This window comes from Typopeltis vanoorti, chromosome 14 (assembly GCF_054136105.1).
Source record: "Typopeltis vanoorti isolate ZY-2024b chromosome 14, IOZ_Tvanoo_1.0, whole genome shotgun sequence".
NCBI lineage: Eukaryota > Metazoa > Arthropoda > Arachnida > Uropygi > Thelyphonidae > Typopeltis > Typopeltis vanoorti.
The window spans coordinates 4,920,422-4,936,282 of record NC_143562.1 but is presented as its reverse complement, the minus strand read 5'-3'; the positions used below and the strand labels follow the sequence as shown (position 1 = coordinate 4,936,282).

At 38.7% G+C, this 15,861-nt stretch overlaps 1 protein-coding gene across 1 annotated transcript in view; it reads left to right on the top strand.

Moving 5' to 3' along the window:
• LOC150099135 (uncharacterized) overlaps window positions 1-3,599 on the top strand; it is a 35,623-nt gene extending 32,024 nt beyond the window's left edge. The window contains exon 2 of the mRNA XM_090404039.1: window positions 2,200-3,599. Coding sequence (XP_090260165.1) covers window positions 2,300-3,484 — 1,185 coding nt within the window. The 5' untranslated portion in view covers window positions 2,200-2,299 and the 3' untranslated portion in view covers window positions 3,485-3,599. The remainder of the gene's footprint in view (window positions 1-2,199) is intronic.
• The last annotated feature ends 12,262 nt before the right edge of the window (window positions 3,600-15,861 follow it).

The following is a 15,861-nucleotide window of genomic DNA, read 5'->3' as shown; positions in this document are numbered from 1 at the left end:
TTTTAGATATAATATTGCTACTGCAATACTAGTAACAATTTTCCATGTGGCAGCAAATTAAAAGCCATCTGGTGTGAGAGGATGTCTGACAAGATCAAATACATAGTGAGCGTTGTTACAGACCTATCAAGATGAGTTTAGTAATCATCATAGTGACTTTAATTATTCAAACATTGATTGTGTAATGGTGAAATCTCATGAGAAGAATGAAACTAAACTTACTGAGCGATTGTGAAACAACTTCTTCAAGCAGCATATGTCAGAAGGAACTTGAGGTCAAAGAGTGTTACATCTGATTATAGTATCGGAAGGGGTTTAATTGAAAGACATGACTGTACTCTCACCATCATAGTAATCATGTTGTACTCACTTGGGAAGCAGCTAATGCATTTCCATTCATTCAAAAAGTTATAAGCTGAACTCCAAAGCATGATATTATGATCATCTGAGTAGTAGGCTAGTTTCTATTCCATGGTATCATTTGCTAGATGGGAGGGAATGGAGGAAGCATTTAAAAAAAATTCTTAAATGATGCAGTTGGAAAGCATAATTTAAGTTGAAAGAATAAATAGGGTCCTCGACACCGCAAGGTAAAAGAGGGTATAAGGAAGATGAAGATGAGAATAAATAGGGTAGGAGCAAAATGGATGCATAATCTTATGAAGTTTATAAGGACTAGAAGAGTTACAACTGTTGTACAGAAAACTAAGTTTGAGTATGAAAAGAAACTTCCTCTGCAAGCTAAAAAAAAAAAAACAATTCTATCATTATTCTGTAAGTATAAGCAAGAATGAGTGTGAAAATGGTATGCATGAGATAGATGAAGAAGAAATTGTTCAAATAATGAGTGCCCATTTTGCTGAAAGCTAACTAAACCTGGAGTATGCAACATTGAGTTTAGTGCTCTTTACTTGATGAAGAAACTCAGGCATATGAGGACAAGATACTAGAGCTGTTGCACAAACTGAATAAGAATTTGAGAGTAGGGACTGATGGGATATCAGCATAGATGCTAAAAGCATGTTCAGCTGAACTGATATGCCCTTTGACCATGCTATATAATTTTAGCCCCAGAACAGAGAAGATTTTACAGAAGTGAAAAGAATGCATGATAATCCCATTGCAGAAGGGTGATACAAAGACTAATATGCCCTACTACTGACTTATCAGTATATCTCGGATGGTGGTGAAGATTTTGGAAAAGTTAGTAAGAGCCTCTTATACAGAAATAGGTTGACAGAGAATCTATACTTTGCAAGGAACAGTATGGATTTATTAAGGTAAGGTCATATTTCAGCAATTTGCTCACATTTTATAATAACATTACCATCGAGTTAAACAATAGGAATGGACATACCGTGACACTTTTAGACTTCACTAAGACTTTTGGTAGCATACATCATGAAAGGCTGTCACATAAATTGGAGAATTAACAGATATCAGAAAGTGGTATATGGGGGATGTGATTCTACAAGATTTAAGATGACCAGTGTTCTACCACAGGGATCAGTCTTTGGTTCATTGCTTTCAATCTTTTCATTGATGATAATGGAAAGGATCTGACAGGTGACAATGTAGCATCTTTGCTGATGATGCACAGATAGGCAGAATAATCAGGAATATGGCAGTTTCAGAATAATTTGAATAGGCTAGAATTGTTGACATGTGAAAATGACTGTCAGTTCATTGCTAGTAAATGTTGTGGTGGCATTATGCAAAAAGAAACTGATCAAGCTAGGAATTTTTAATATAGGAAGTTAAAGTTCAACAGGCCATACAAACTTGTCCTATACTTGAACTCGCTTACTATGGATAGACAGGAAGACCTGTTGGCATCTGCTTTGGAGAACATAAAAAATACTTTTGGGATTATCATTATGGCAAGTCAGGACTAGCAGACAAGTCGTCATAACTCAGAGAGAGAGAGAGAGATTGTTTTTAGAATCAGCAGCAGCTTTAAAGTATTCCCCAAACCTCAAGTATGGCTGTATCACAGTTTGCCAAAAATCTGGAAAATACTAATTTTAAGATCCAATTAAAACGTTTCTCTCTCTCTCTCTTTATCCAACAATAGATGACACCAGTTAGGACTTTAATTCCTTGTATTGCCCATTGCAAATAACTTTTTTTGTAGCTCACAGTGAATTATTTTAAAATAAATTGTGTGAATACTTAATTACATTTTTTTCTCCCTGGTAGATCAAGTTTATTGATGCAGCAAAGTGAAGTGTGCTGAACTTAACTGCTATCTGGATTCGAATGCAGAACCCTTCATATCAATTCTGAAGTTTTATTGTGTATGATTTCCTGCTTTTGGTGGTTAAATAATATGGAGGAATACTTGCTAACTGAAACAGTTAACAATTCATCTTCAAGTTCGTGGAATAAAAAAGAAGAAACACAGACCAGAGAAACAAGTATATCTGAAACTTTTGAGAAGTTATATGAGGAACATGGATCACAAAAGGAAGACACACTAGTTCCATCAAGTAAAAAAACTTTGATCCATGAAACTTTGGATGAATCCAGTCTTGAAGAAGTCTTGAACACAAGAACTCACACCAGTGAAAAACGCTTTCCCTGTGAAACCTGTGGTAATTCATTTACAAGAGTGGAAAGTCTTAAACGACACTTAAGAATTCATACCAATGAGAAACCTTATACTTGTGACACTTGTGGTATAATGTGTTCACAATTAGGAGATCTTAAACGTCACACAAGAACTCATACCAATGAGAAACCTTTTAGCTGTGAGGCTTGTGGTAAATCATTTTCACAAGTGGGAACTCTTAAAAGACATACAAGAATTCACACTAATGAGAAACCTTTTTCTTGTGAAGCTTGTGGTAAATTATTTTCACGGTCATATCACCTTAAGGAACACACAAGAGTTCATTCTAATGAGAAACCTTTTACCTGTGATACTTGTGGTGAATCATTTTCAAAATCTGCAGCTCTTAAACAACATGCAAATATTCATGAAAAACCTTTTATTTGTGAAACTTGTGGAAAATCATTTTCATACTTTCATCATCTTAAAGGACACACTAGTGTTCACACTAATGAGAAACTTTGTACATGTGAAATTTGTGGTAAATCATTTTCAAAATTTCCAGATCTAAAACGCCACATAAGAATCCATACTAATGAAAAACCTTTTACCTGTGAAACTTGTGAAAAATCATTTTCACGAATGGAGAGTCTTAAAAGACACACAAGAATTCACACTTGCGAGAGACCTTATACTTGTGAAATTTGTGATAAATCATTTACGATGTCTCATCATCTTAAAGAGCATATAAGGATTCACACTAATGAGAAACCTTTTAGCTGTGATATTTGTAAAAAATCGTTTTCACGAATGGTAAGTCTTAAAAGACACAGAAGAATTCACTCCAATGAGAAATCTTTCACATGTGAAACATATGGTCAATTATTATCAGAATTTGAAGACATTGCCCTTAAGCAACTCAAGAGTTCGTAGTAATGAGAAATCTTTTATCTTTCACATTTCTGATTATCTTTACACATTTAATATTTTAAAAATTTTGCCTTTGTAGAATTATCATTAAAATCATCATTGTGATCCCAGATTTGAATCTCCTTCTGTAAAATTATTATTATTATTATTATTCAGGCCTCCAAGAAGTCAAAAGACTCATCGAGGGAGGTCCTTCCTAAGACATAAAGTCTGTCAAGACTCATCGAGGGGAGGTCCCCCCCTGAGAAACACAAAGTCTATCATACCACTCTTTAAACTCACTGACCGTTCTTGCTCCCACCACTCCATCAGGCAATGCATTCCACAGCTCAACCACCCTCCACACAAAGAAACCACTCCTTACTCTCTTGCTCATAGTTTCCTTTCGTAACTTCCAGGGATGGCCTCTTGTCATCACTCCTTCCCGCTGTTCAACCAAGCGAAAGAACTCCCCAGTGTCAACCCTGTAACCACCTCTCAACAGTTTAAAAGTCTCAATCATATCACCTCTCCTTCTTCTATCCACCAAACTCTGCAGTCCACATTCAGCCGATCCTCATAACTATCCTTGTACAGTCCTGAAACCATCTTTGTCATCCGTCTTTGTATCCTTTCCACAGTTAATTTATCCCCTTCAAATCCTGGGGACCAATTCTGAGAACAATAGTCCAAGTGTGGTCTGATCAGAGACTTATACAATGGAATGATAACCCTCTTATCTCTGCAGGTCAGTGTCCTTCTCATAATAGCAGCAATCCTCTGTGTTACCTTCTTGGCTAAAATTCTCTGTGTTACCATATTGCTAAAACAAGTAAAATCTCGGTGAAATATTTATTTTAAGTATTTATGCAGATTGTCAAAGATGATCTTGACTGATTTCTATCACAATTAAAAAAATAAAGGCTTTACCTGCTGGGGAGTTTATTGAAGAGTTTATTGAAAATCAATTAACACAAAATAGTGAAATTTAAACAAATTTTCAGAGAAATGATGTCGCAATTACCGAAAATTGAGAGGCATGTAAAACAGAGTGAGGAAAAGAAAATTATTACTTCTAGTTTTCCAGGAGTAAATATTAAAAGTATAACCTAAGCATTTCAAAAACAGAAAAGAAAGAAAATGATATCATACTTGTAGTAGGTAGTAGCAACTCAACTAATAAGTTTAGTATTAGAGAGAGGACATGAAAGGGTTGTTGAAAGAGGCATGCATGAAGAGTGAAAAGAGTGTTATTACCTTGATATGATAAAATGAATTAATAAGAATGGCTATGATGACAAACAATTTGATGTGTTGGTTGTGTACAAGGAATGGATGTGTGGATTGAGTTTGCTGGAAGATTAGGGACAGCCTACACATGAATGTGTTTGGATCAGGAGTTTTGAAAACTAATAACTGGTATGAGACCTAACACAGAGAGTCAGGGAAACTAAATTATAATGGGAGAAATGGTGAGAATATGAGTGTAAGAGCAGCGATATTATATAATTGTGATAATGATGGGAATGGGCATTATCATGGAAATGATTAAGAGGAGAGAATGATTTGAACTTTATTTTGATCCATCAAATGTGTATATAGATGTCTACACATATATGGCAAGAATAAAGATTTACAAGTTGTCCAACTGAGTATCAGAAACAAAGAGGTAGAGTTTGCTGCCTTGATTAATATATTGTAACCTCATATTGTCAGCAGAAGTAAGACAGAGTATATGTGTTGCGCAGTGGGCGGTGGCCAGGAGACAGACCTGGAGCTGGAAGGAAATGTCATCAGGAAGGTGAGAGACTTTAGATACTTAGGTTCGACAGTGGAAGAAGATGGAGGAGGTGAGAAGGAAGTGGGATGCAGGATACAAGCAGGTTGGAGGAACTGGAGGGAGATGGCTGGAGTGTTATGTGATAAGAGGGTGCCGATCAATCTGAAAGGCAAAATTTATAGGACAGTAGTGAGGCCAGCTATGACATATGCTATAGAAACTGTGGCCCTGAGGAAAAATAACATTAGCAGGATGGAAGTAGCAGAGATGAGAATGCTTAGGTGGATGTGCGGTGTGACCAGAAAGGATCATCTGAGAAATGACTATGTCAGGGGAACAGTGAAAGTTATGAACTTAGGAGCGAAAATACAGGAGGCAAGGTTGAGATGGTTTGGTCATGTGATGAGGAGAGAGGACGAATATGTGGGAAGAAGGGTCATGCAGATGGATGTGCAAGGAAGGCGGAAGCGTGGGCGGCCAAAGAAGAGATGGAGGGAGCTGGTAGAAGAGGACTTGAAGATGAAGAACTTGGATGTGGTGACAGCCCAAGACAGGAAGGTGTGGAGGAGACTCATAATAAACAGTGACCCCACTTAAGTGGGAGAAGCTGCAGAAGAAGAAGTAAGACCTGACTATCAGAAGCAGATCTACTAACTGGTATCAAGTGCAAAAGGGGTAGTATTTTTTAGGTAAGATAAACAGGATAGGAGAGAAGGAAGCATGCTGCTAATGATATCCAATCACTTGAATCCAGTTAGAGTTCAGACCTGTGACTGCAATACTAGTAACACAGTAGTGCATTTAACACTAGCCTCCTTAGCGCAATTGGAAGAATGGTGGTACGTTGTGCCCCTCGATTGGAAAAGGCCAAAGTTCGATTCTTGTCATGATGGGAGGAATCTTTATATGGACTTTTTCAATGGAAGGTGAGGTAGCAGGGTTTTTTCCTCCTGGAAACTCAGGTTTTTCATCCCGCATACAGACAAATTGGCCATTCAGAACACAGCAATTTACAGACAAAAATACTAGCTGTGGTAGTGGTGGGCAGTAGATGGTGCTGATGTTATTGATTGATGGTAAAGGTGTGGTGGAGATGGAGAGTTGTACAATAGGTTCCTCCTGCGATGAGTCTTTGGACTCCTTGGAGGTGTCATAATAATAACACATTTCCATGTGGCAGTGAGTTTGAAGTCATCTGGTATTTGGTAGACACTGATAAGGTTAAATACATTTTAGGGTGTAGCTACAGACCTGGTTGATCAGTTGCTAGTGACAAAGAAATGCATCACTAAATAAGATGGGTATGAAAAGAGTAATAATAATGGTGGACTTTATCTGATCTTTTTTTTTTTTTTTTTTTTTTTTTTTTTTTTTTTTTTTTTTTTTGTTGGTCCCATATACAGGATGTTGGCTGGTCAACCTATAGTACATTAGTACCATATATTGGTAGTGGGTTGCAAAAGGAGTAACTTGTTTACATTTGATTTGAATGCATGTATGTTGTATTCCTTGGGAAATACGTCTGGGGGAAGACTGTTCCACAGTATTGCAGTAGAATGGATGAATGAGGAGGAAAAAAAACTTGTTCTGTGGGTTTTGAGGTGTACTGTGATAGGATGTTGGGTGGCAGCTGTATGTGTTCCAATGGGCATAGTACAGGGTGGGGGAATTATTGATGCTGTTTCAGATGAACATTTCCTATGGAAATATTTATATAATATATAGATTGCAGAGACCAGGCATCTATGTGAAAGTGGGGGGGGGGAAGAGTGAGTTTCTGAGGGATGGGTCATTTATTAGCCTAATTGTTCTCCTCTATTGAGTCAAGATTTTGAGGGAGGTTTTTGGAGCCCCACTCCAGATGTGAGAGCAGTATTTGAGAACTGGACAAATTTGTTACTTGTATAGCGTTAACACCTGTTTAGAGGTGAAGTAGCATCTTAAGCGAAAGAGAAAACCTAGTTTTTGGAAGCTGAGGATGCAGTGGTTGTGATGTGTTTATGCCAGGAGAGGCTTGATGTCAAGGTAATTCAGAGAAGAGAAATTTCATGTTGTCTGAGAATTTCAGTGTTATCAAAAACAATGCTGGGGGAAAATGGTTCTTTTTTTTTGTGAGAAATAAGACAGAACTAGGTTTTAATAGCATTGAAGTTGACAAGGTTATCTGAGCCCCATTGGTGAATGGCTTGGAGGTTGGAATTAAGGGCAGTGGTGGTTGATGCTCTGTGGGTTGAGGTGAGTTGTGTAGAGTAGGGTTTGTCAAATGAAAGGGAGGAATGTAATGTGTTGTCATCTGCAAAACTATTGGGTTAGAGGTCAACTGAAGTAGGTCATTGATATATAGAAGGAAGAGGGTCGGTGAGAGAACTGAACCTTCCTATCCTCTCACCATACAGCATTAGTTGGATGGTGAGAGGATAGGAGCCGTCTACCATCACACATAGTGTGCATCCAGACAGGAAGCTGGCAATCCATCTGCAGAAGTCTTGAGGCAGTCCAAATGATGGGAGTTTGCTTATTAAGCCTTTGTGCCAGATTTCATGAAAGGCTTTGGAGATATCAAGTGCAACTACTTGGGATTCACTGAATTTCTTCATGGCATTTGTCCAGTGATGGGTGTGAGAGTAGATCTCCTGTTGAACGGCTTTGATGGAATTTGTACTGGTGGTAGCTTAATAGCCAGGTACCTTCAAGGTAGATTAAGAGTTGATGATTTTCTCCATTACTTTAGATAGCACTGATGTGAGTGAGATAGGGGGTAGTTAGATTGCAGTGATTTGTCACCCTTTTTTAGGAATGGGTTGAATATAGGCCAGTTTCCAGGTTTTGGGATATATACCAGTGGAGTAAGAGTGTGTACAGGTGACATAGGATCAGAGTCAGTTCCGATGCACAGACCTTCAGGATAATTGGAGGAATGCCATCATGGTCAGGAGACTTTTTTGTGTCTAATTTAGACAACAGGTTTGTGATGTCTACTGACATTGATTGTGGATAACTATGAAATCACATGAGAAGAATGACACTGCATTTGTTGAGCTGTTGCAAACAACTTCCTCAACAGCAAGAAGGAACTGAAGGTCAAAGAGTTAGAGATGTTGATTATAGTGTCAGAGGTAGAAGTTCAGTTAAAGACAACTATTCCGCCTCCAGTTGGTGGCAGGACATGTGGAACTTGCTTGCAAAGTGGCTAAGTTTATGAATGTTCCATTCAGAGAAGTTTACATGTTGAACTACAAAGCAAGAAATTATAATCCCTTGAGGTATATGCTGGATTCTGTACCATGGTATCAGTTATTGGATTGTAAGGATATTGACAGTGTTTAGGAAATGTTTAAAAAATAATTAAATGATGTGATATCAGAATACGTCACTAGAGTTTGAAGAATAAATAGAAGACTTCACCCTTTGTCTCATCTTCATTAGTGACGACCATTAAAAAATTTGAAGTCATCGGGAAGGAAGCCTCGGACGATGATGATCTGGTTTCTGACACTCTCTTAACACCACAGTTATGCCTCTTAGACAAGCAATGTGGGTTATTCTTCAACTGATTAAACATCTGGGATATGTCACCTTTTGAGAATCCAGTTGGTGCTATAATCAGAGTTATGGCTCCAGCCAGATAACCACAATAAGCACTTTATGAAACCCTGAAGAATCCTTTGCTTTTCTCATTTTGATCAACACTGTTGGCAAATACTGAACAGCAGCATTCTTATATAGTTTCACAGAACATGGGGTGACATGCATGACCAAATATATGCAGCACAAACGTCCTTTATGTAGCATATATTTGCATGTACATTGTGTAAATGATGTTTACATATATTAGCATAAATGTTTCTAATTCAGTGGCAGGTGTGTATTCTTTTTAGATCCATCCTATTAACAAGTTGAATACATTCTGATCTCTTTTTATTCATGTATTTATGGATTCTACCTGACATACTTCATAAATCTTTCTAAATAATTTGCTTTGTCAATTTTGTTTGATTGACTAAAAAAAATCAGCTAATGCCTTTTTATTCCTGTATAGGGAGTAGGCAAGACTGTTTTAGACCTATCTAACTTTTGGAGACAGTGGGCAGTTCAATCTCTACTTGTACCCAATCAGAGATAGCTGGCTGAAGGCTGTCACTATTCAGTCGATTTTCTTGAGTTTATGGGACAAAAAAACCGAGTTTCTGGGAGAAAAATTACGTCTAGTCGCTGACTACATTTGAAACCAAATCTTCCTTTATGTGGCTAAGTGTTGTGGTGTGCAAAATGCCACATTCACTGAGCTACACAGGCTCCCTGTTTTATTAACTATTTTCTTAATGTTTTCATTTTGATTTCTTTTTGTTTTTTGAAGTAATATAGGGGAAAAACCTAAATAATGATTTCGAAAGCGTTATTAAGTGCGTATCAGACACCACAGCGAATTTCGGTGACAGGAAATTCAAAGATGCTGTTTCTTTACTGCAAAGCAATCCTTTACCTCCATTTTTACCTTCAAGAAAAGTCGTCAGCTTTTTCTCTCTGTATGTTCTTTAGCCTCCATAAGAAAACATTTTTCTTTATCTAGATTATTTCATTTCTTTGAAGCAGCAATTGACCTGTGGTTGCTTTTTTGCTTGGTATAACAATGTGTTTGCACTCTACAGTGCTTGACTGCACGACGAAAGGCGTTCGAATCTAGTCGCCGACTAGAGGGACTTTTTCTAAGCCTTTTCCCGGTCTCTGGCATGGGCTGGCGGGTTTTTCTCCCGGAAACTCGGATTTTTCGTCTCATAAACTCAAGAAAATCAGCTGTAGAACCCACACTATTTTCAGACAAAAATATTGTGTTAGGGTCAGGGACCACCAGATGGCGGCACTTATTAGCCGCCACCTTAACTGCATGCTGATTAATTAGTGATAGCCTTGGACCAGCTATCTCTGATTGGCTACCAGTGGAGATTGAAATGCTTACTCAGTCTCCAAAGGTTAGTACTAAAAAACGACCTTGTGTACTCCCTATATGTGAACAAAAAGGCGTTAGCTGATTTTTTTTTTTTTTTTTGATACGCTATTGCAACTAGTTTCCGATTAGCTTAATTGTACATTCTGACTTTGCATACAGTAGCAAAGCAAATAGAAGGGAAAAGTAATTCTCCCTCACTGCCAGTCTAAGAGTGGACACTTACTCTGTTTGAAAAGAAGTTAACAGACACCATAGTGTAAGTAACAAACAGCCATGGCGTTCACTTTAATAAGCTATAAGACCTGTTTTTGCTGCGATGACTGCAGCAATCCTATGCGGCATAATTTCTACATGTGTACGATAACACTCAGTAGTTTCGGATCATTCTTCTTGTAGGAGGTCATGTTTTGTTATGGAGAAGACGTCTCTTGGCTTCACCCGACGCTCAGGTTCATGCCACATGTTCAGTAGAGTTGAGATCAGTGTTCTGTTTTTGCCTTATGACCAAGTGCATTGTCTTGATAAGAGACAATGGTGAATTCTATAGAAATGCCACAAAATAGGAAGCATTGCATTGCCAGAATGTTCACGTACCTCAATAGAGTTGAGATGAGGGCTCTGTGGAGGCCTTACGCACTCTAAGATTGACACTCGACGATATCTTCCTTACCAGCGAAGACACGCCAGGCGAGTTCGTGGAATGCATATGGTTTTGATAACCAATGCCATTAGGGTTTCCTCCGTGATACAGAACTGGCAGTATATCAGGCTCTTTAACATAAACTCAAGATCCTCGCCCGAGCCATCAATATCAGACAAAGTATGGATGAAATACGTCATCAAAAGCACCTAAGTATGGCATCCCAGGCCAATCAATAGAATTTAATATGCACATCATCATCATCATCATCACATCTGCTCCGTCTGGTATCCACCAAAAAATCCCAATGGCATTGCTTTAACTGATGCAAACCGAGCGTTTGACAACGTCTGTCACTCATATACGTTCCATATTCTCCAGGAAGTTTGGGACACCAGTTGCCTCCTTTTCAGTTTCCAGGGAAGCTGCAACAAGCGCTCTATACTCTGTACTCTATATATAAATAAACGGACATTTATCCTACCCAATTATCATCCAACAAGGGCCAAAACAAATGTCCTCTCATCCCCTTCTTTTGCACTGTCCTGGAGCCTTTTCTATAGACGTCATATGGAGGAGTCCAAAATAACAGCCTATGCAGATGATGTGTTGGCACCCTTAGGGACAACGACTCAATCAGGAATCTCTTTCACATTCTAGAGAGATTTTTAGTGTTGCAACTACAAACAAATCCCAATAAGACAGCTCCAGTCATATGGAGTATGGATCCCTTCAACGTCCTAATGAGTGTTATCCCAAAGGAAGACCTTATTACCACCCTAGGGGTGCCTTTTTGGGCTCAGACAAGTCGAACAACATCTCATCGCCAAGACCGTCGAAAGCCTGAACACTAGAAAAACAGACCTCTGTCACTTTCCTCACAGGCTCCAGTAATCAAGACTATTGTGTGCAAAGCTTACCAATATGTTATCAACACAAACAGATATTTCTGAACATCAAGAAAACCGGCTATACAGAAAGCCTGTATACTTAACATTATTCTGGGGAAAATTTCGTTGTGAAGTTGATACCAAAATCCTTCAACCTCTAGGTTTGGGTTTGGCATCCTAGTTCTCATAACGATACATAAGTAATAATGTTTTCCATCTGAACATGATACTGCAATTGTACCATCTTAACAGTTAACTTGTTCGATCTTATTTGGGTTTCAATCTCTCCTTCTTTGGAATTACAGCTCACAAACGATGCAAGGGAGAAATTGTCCCAGAGTGCTACAACCAGCTTGCCAGATTTTACAGCAACTCACTCTGCAGGCATAGACATCAATGACATCCAAATCCGCAAAACTTATACAATGTCATCGTTAACCTTCTGCGTTCTGGTTCTAGGGACCACCACCAGCAACAACAACAACAACAACAACATCCTGTTTGGTAACCTAGCAAGAAATCGTGGCTGCCCGTCGAGAAAGTACCTGGCATGGTGGATAGCATATCATAGCTTTCCAGTCAACTTTAACATCTTGCAGTTCCACAACACCAGGAACCCCTTCTGTGACTTCTGCCTGAGTGTGGATAACGTGAAGAATGCCTTCTGTGAGTGCTCGGTTTCCCAAAACATCTGGACGACGCTGAATGACGTGCTGGCATCCCACTGGTAATGCAGGATCAAGTCATTTTCCTGCAGTTCCCAACACCAAGAAGAGGTAGAGGTTACTAATCTAAGTGAAAGATCAAAATTATTAGCTTAGGCCTTTCCTCCCTCCCCATCTTCCCTATGACTTTCTTATTTTTTTCTTCCACATCATTCCTATCCCTACTTCTCCCTTACCTTTCCCTCTTTCTCACCTCTTTTATTTAAAGAGGCCGATGATGAGATTTTCTACTCTATTATCACGTAAGCCAATTTGACCCCGAGCAGATATCTGGGGCCCTGAGGGTAGGTGCCAGTGCTGTATTTCGTAAACAACTACACTTGTTGATTGCTCCTGTATATGATTAATCCAGTCCTGTACCATGACGTGCAAAGTCGAACAATTCACCAACCAGAACAACAGCGGGGTAGTTCGAACTATTTCACATGCAACATGGTTGACATGGTCTGGAGAGCTTTCAATCTTTCAACCCTTGTCATCAGGCCGTACAATTGCTGAGTGGTTGGAGGAACGTTACAGCAAATACACCACATTGTCTTGGCCTCCAGAATTCCCTGACTGTAACCCAATTGACGTGTGTGGGATATGCTCGAATGGGGTGCGAGCACTGCTGATCCGAAATGGGAGGGAACTGATGGAGTTGCTGTATCGGACATGGTTGAGTTATGCATGGAGGATATTCGAAACCTTGTGGAATCTGTTCCTAGGCGTCTGCTAGTTGTGATTGCACAGAGAGGGGTGGACCAACGCGATATTACTTGGGGGTACCTAATGCAAAGCTAACTCAGTGTATATCTTCTCTACAAAACTAGCAGACAAAATACAAGTGATGTTTAAAAAAAGTCCGAACTTTTGCTATAAAGACTTTATTGCTCATTTTACAACATTTTAAATACTGTCCCCTTCAAAGTAGTCCCCTCTACTGGTTACACATCTTTCCCACGTTTCTTCCATTGTTGGAATACTTCCCGGAACTCACTTTCTGTGATGGCGCATATCACATCTTGTTTTCAAGATCACAGCAAGAAACCCATGTCTCATCTCCTGTTATGGTGTTCTTAAGAAAGTTTTCATTATCATTTGCTTGGCAAAAAGTTCCTGAGGAATTTCAACACGGTTCTCTTTCTGATCGTCAGTCAACAAACGCGGCACGAATTTTGCACTGACGCGACGCATCTGAAGTTTTTCAGTCAAAAGTTTATGGCAAGATCCAGTGTGATGCCCACTTCATCAGCAACTTCTCGGACAGTTGATTGACGATTTCAACGAATCACAGCACGAACTCTCTCGACATGATCATCTTCTGTTGATGTAGAAGGTCGTCCAGGCTTGGGATCTTCGCGGACCGATGTTTGCCCTTTTTAAAACGCTTAAACCGCTCATAGCACTGCATTTGGGTCACACAGTCTTCCCTGTATACCTGGTTATACGGGGAAGCATACACTTTCCATATAAGATACTGTATACCGTACACACCTTCCCCATATGTCACAAGCATGATTTTTCTTTTTATCCCTCTCCCTCTCACTGTTCGCTAACCTTCTCTATTCCCTTACTCATGCCATCCAACTGACATTCGCCAATGAAAATACTGTATATTCTTCGCTATTCAAACACTTCTAGGGAGTTATAAGATCATTAGAAAAATGAAAATAAATGGAAAATTTAAATATTTTAATAACTTGGATTTTCCGTCCTGCAAACTCAAGAAAATTGCCGTCGAACCTATACTATTTTCATATATTAAAAATATTATGTTAGGATTAGGGACCACGAGATGGCGGCGCTTGCTAGCTGCCTTCTTCACTGCGTACCAATTAATTAGTGATAGCCCTGGGCCAGCTATCTCTGATTGGCTACCAGTGGAGATTGAACTGCCCACTCAGTCTCCAATAAGTTAGATAGGGTTAAATCGGCCTTGCCAACTCCCTATGTGAGAACAAAAAGACGTTAGCTGATTTTTTTATTTATTTTTTATATCAGTAACCACCATATCTTGATGCACAGTGTAATTTGGACCCATTACGTAAACATTTTGCTCCATACTTAATACTTAGCACACAACAATGAAATTCTCGAGATATGTAAACAGTCAGATGTTTTAAATTTTTCAGACTTCAGCAGTGAGATATAATCGACGTTGTACGAATTTCAATTCATTATTCGCATTCGCAGTTGGATTTGAAGTCGGTGGATGTTCGCTACAGTGGGTTTGAAGTCCGGTGCTTTTATTAACAACTTTTTCATGAAAAATATTATTATTTAGATTTTCCTTTTAAACATGGACACGTGGCAAAAAAACCTTCTAAATTTATATTTCATTCTAAATTTCAGGGAAAAGAGTGCAGTGCATCAGTTAGTAAAGTACATAAACGAGCCATTGAAAGTGAAGATCTCAATGTTGGCCCTTCCCACACACAAGAAACTACTTCTGACACAGATAATTCAGACGAAAAAGAAAGTGATGCTAGTTATGATTCAAATTCAGAATCAGGCTTATAAGGTTCTTTTAAAAAGATGAAAAAAAAATCATAGAAGAAAAAATTCAAAGAAGAATGGTTGGAGGATCCCATTCTTAAATCCTGGATCGGTTCAGGTCAAAGTTACTGCTTATTGTAAATTTTGTGATATAAGCATTAATGGTAACAAAGATCTAATGACTCATCATGCAAACACTCCAAAACACAAGCAGAATGTAGAATCTAAAAGAAGCACACCAGGTATAATCTCATTGTTTAAATCTGGTTCCTAATAGCAGTTGGAAACAAATTAAAGGGGCAGAATTAAGATTATGTCCATTGTTCCAGAACACAATCTACCTTTGAGGCTTATGGATATTCTTCCAACTCAATTGAAAACAACTGCCCCTGGTAGTGAAATTGCTAAGAAAAAACAGTGTGGATGAACTAAATGTAACTGTCTTATCAAAAACGCTTTGGCTGTAGATTCACCCAATGAAATCTCAATCAAACAAACAAAAAAATTAAAACACTAATTTTTAGCATTATTACGTTACACCTCCAGGGAGTCGTTACACATCGAGGGAAAGTGTGCCAACAGTATCGAATGAATGATCCCCTTCCAACCGCGCTCAAACTTGCTTAACGTTTTGCGAGCCATTAGTAGCAGAGGCTCTACCAATCGACCAACTTTTGCTGGCTATTTTCTTTAATTTTCTAGAAGTTGTGGCTCATCACTACGATAATTCCCAAAATCAGTAGAGGATTAGTTTTTAAATATCATTGATGTTAGTGATGCAACAAGTTCAACTCTGTTTGAAGCCTCTTATAGAATCAGTAAACGAGCTGAAGGTGCCTCTTGCAAACTTATTAGGCTGCCGCTAATAATGCTTCACTTATATTGATACAAACATTCTGGCATTCAGGGGCGCCTTAAATCATTAAATGAACATTTATAT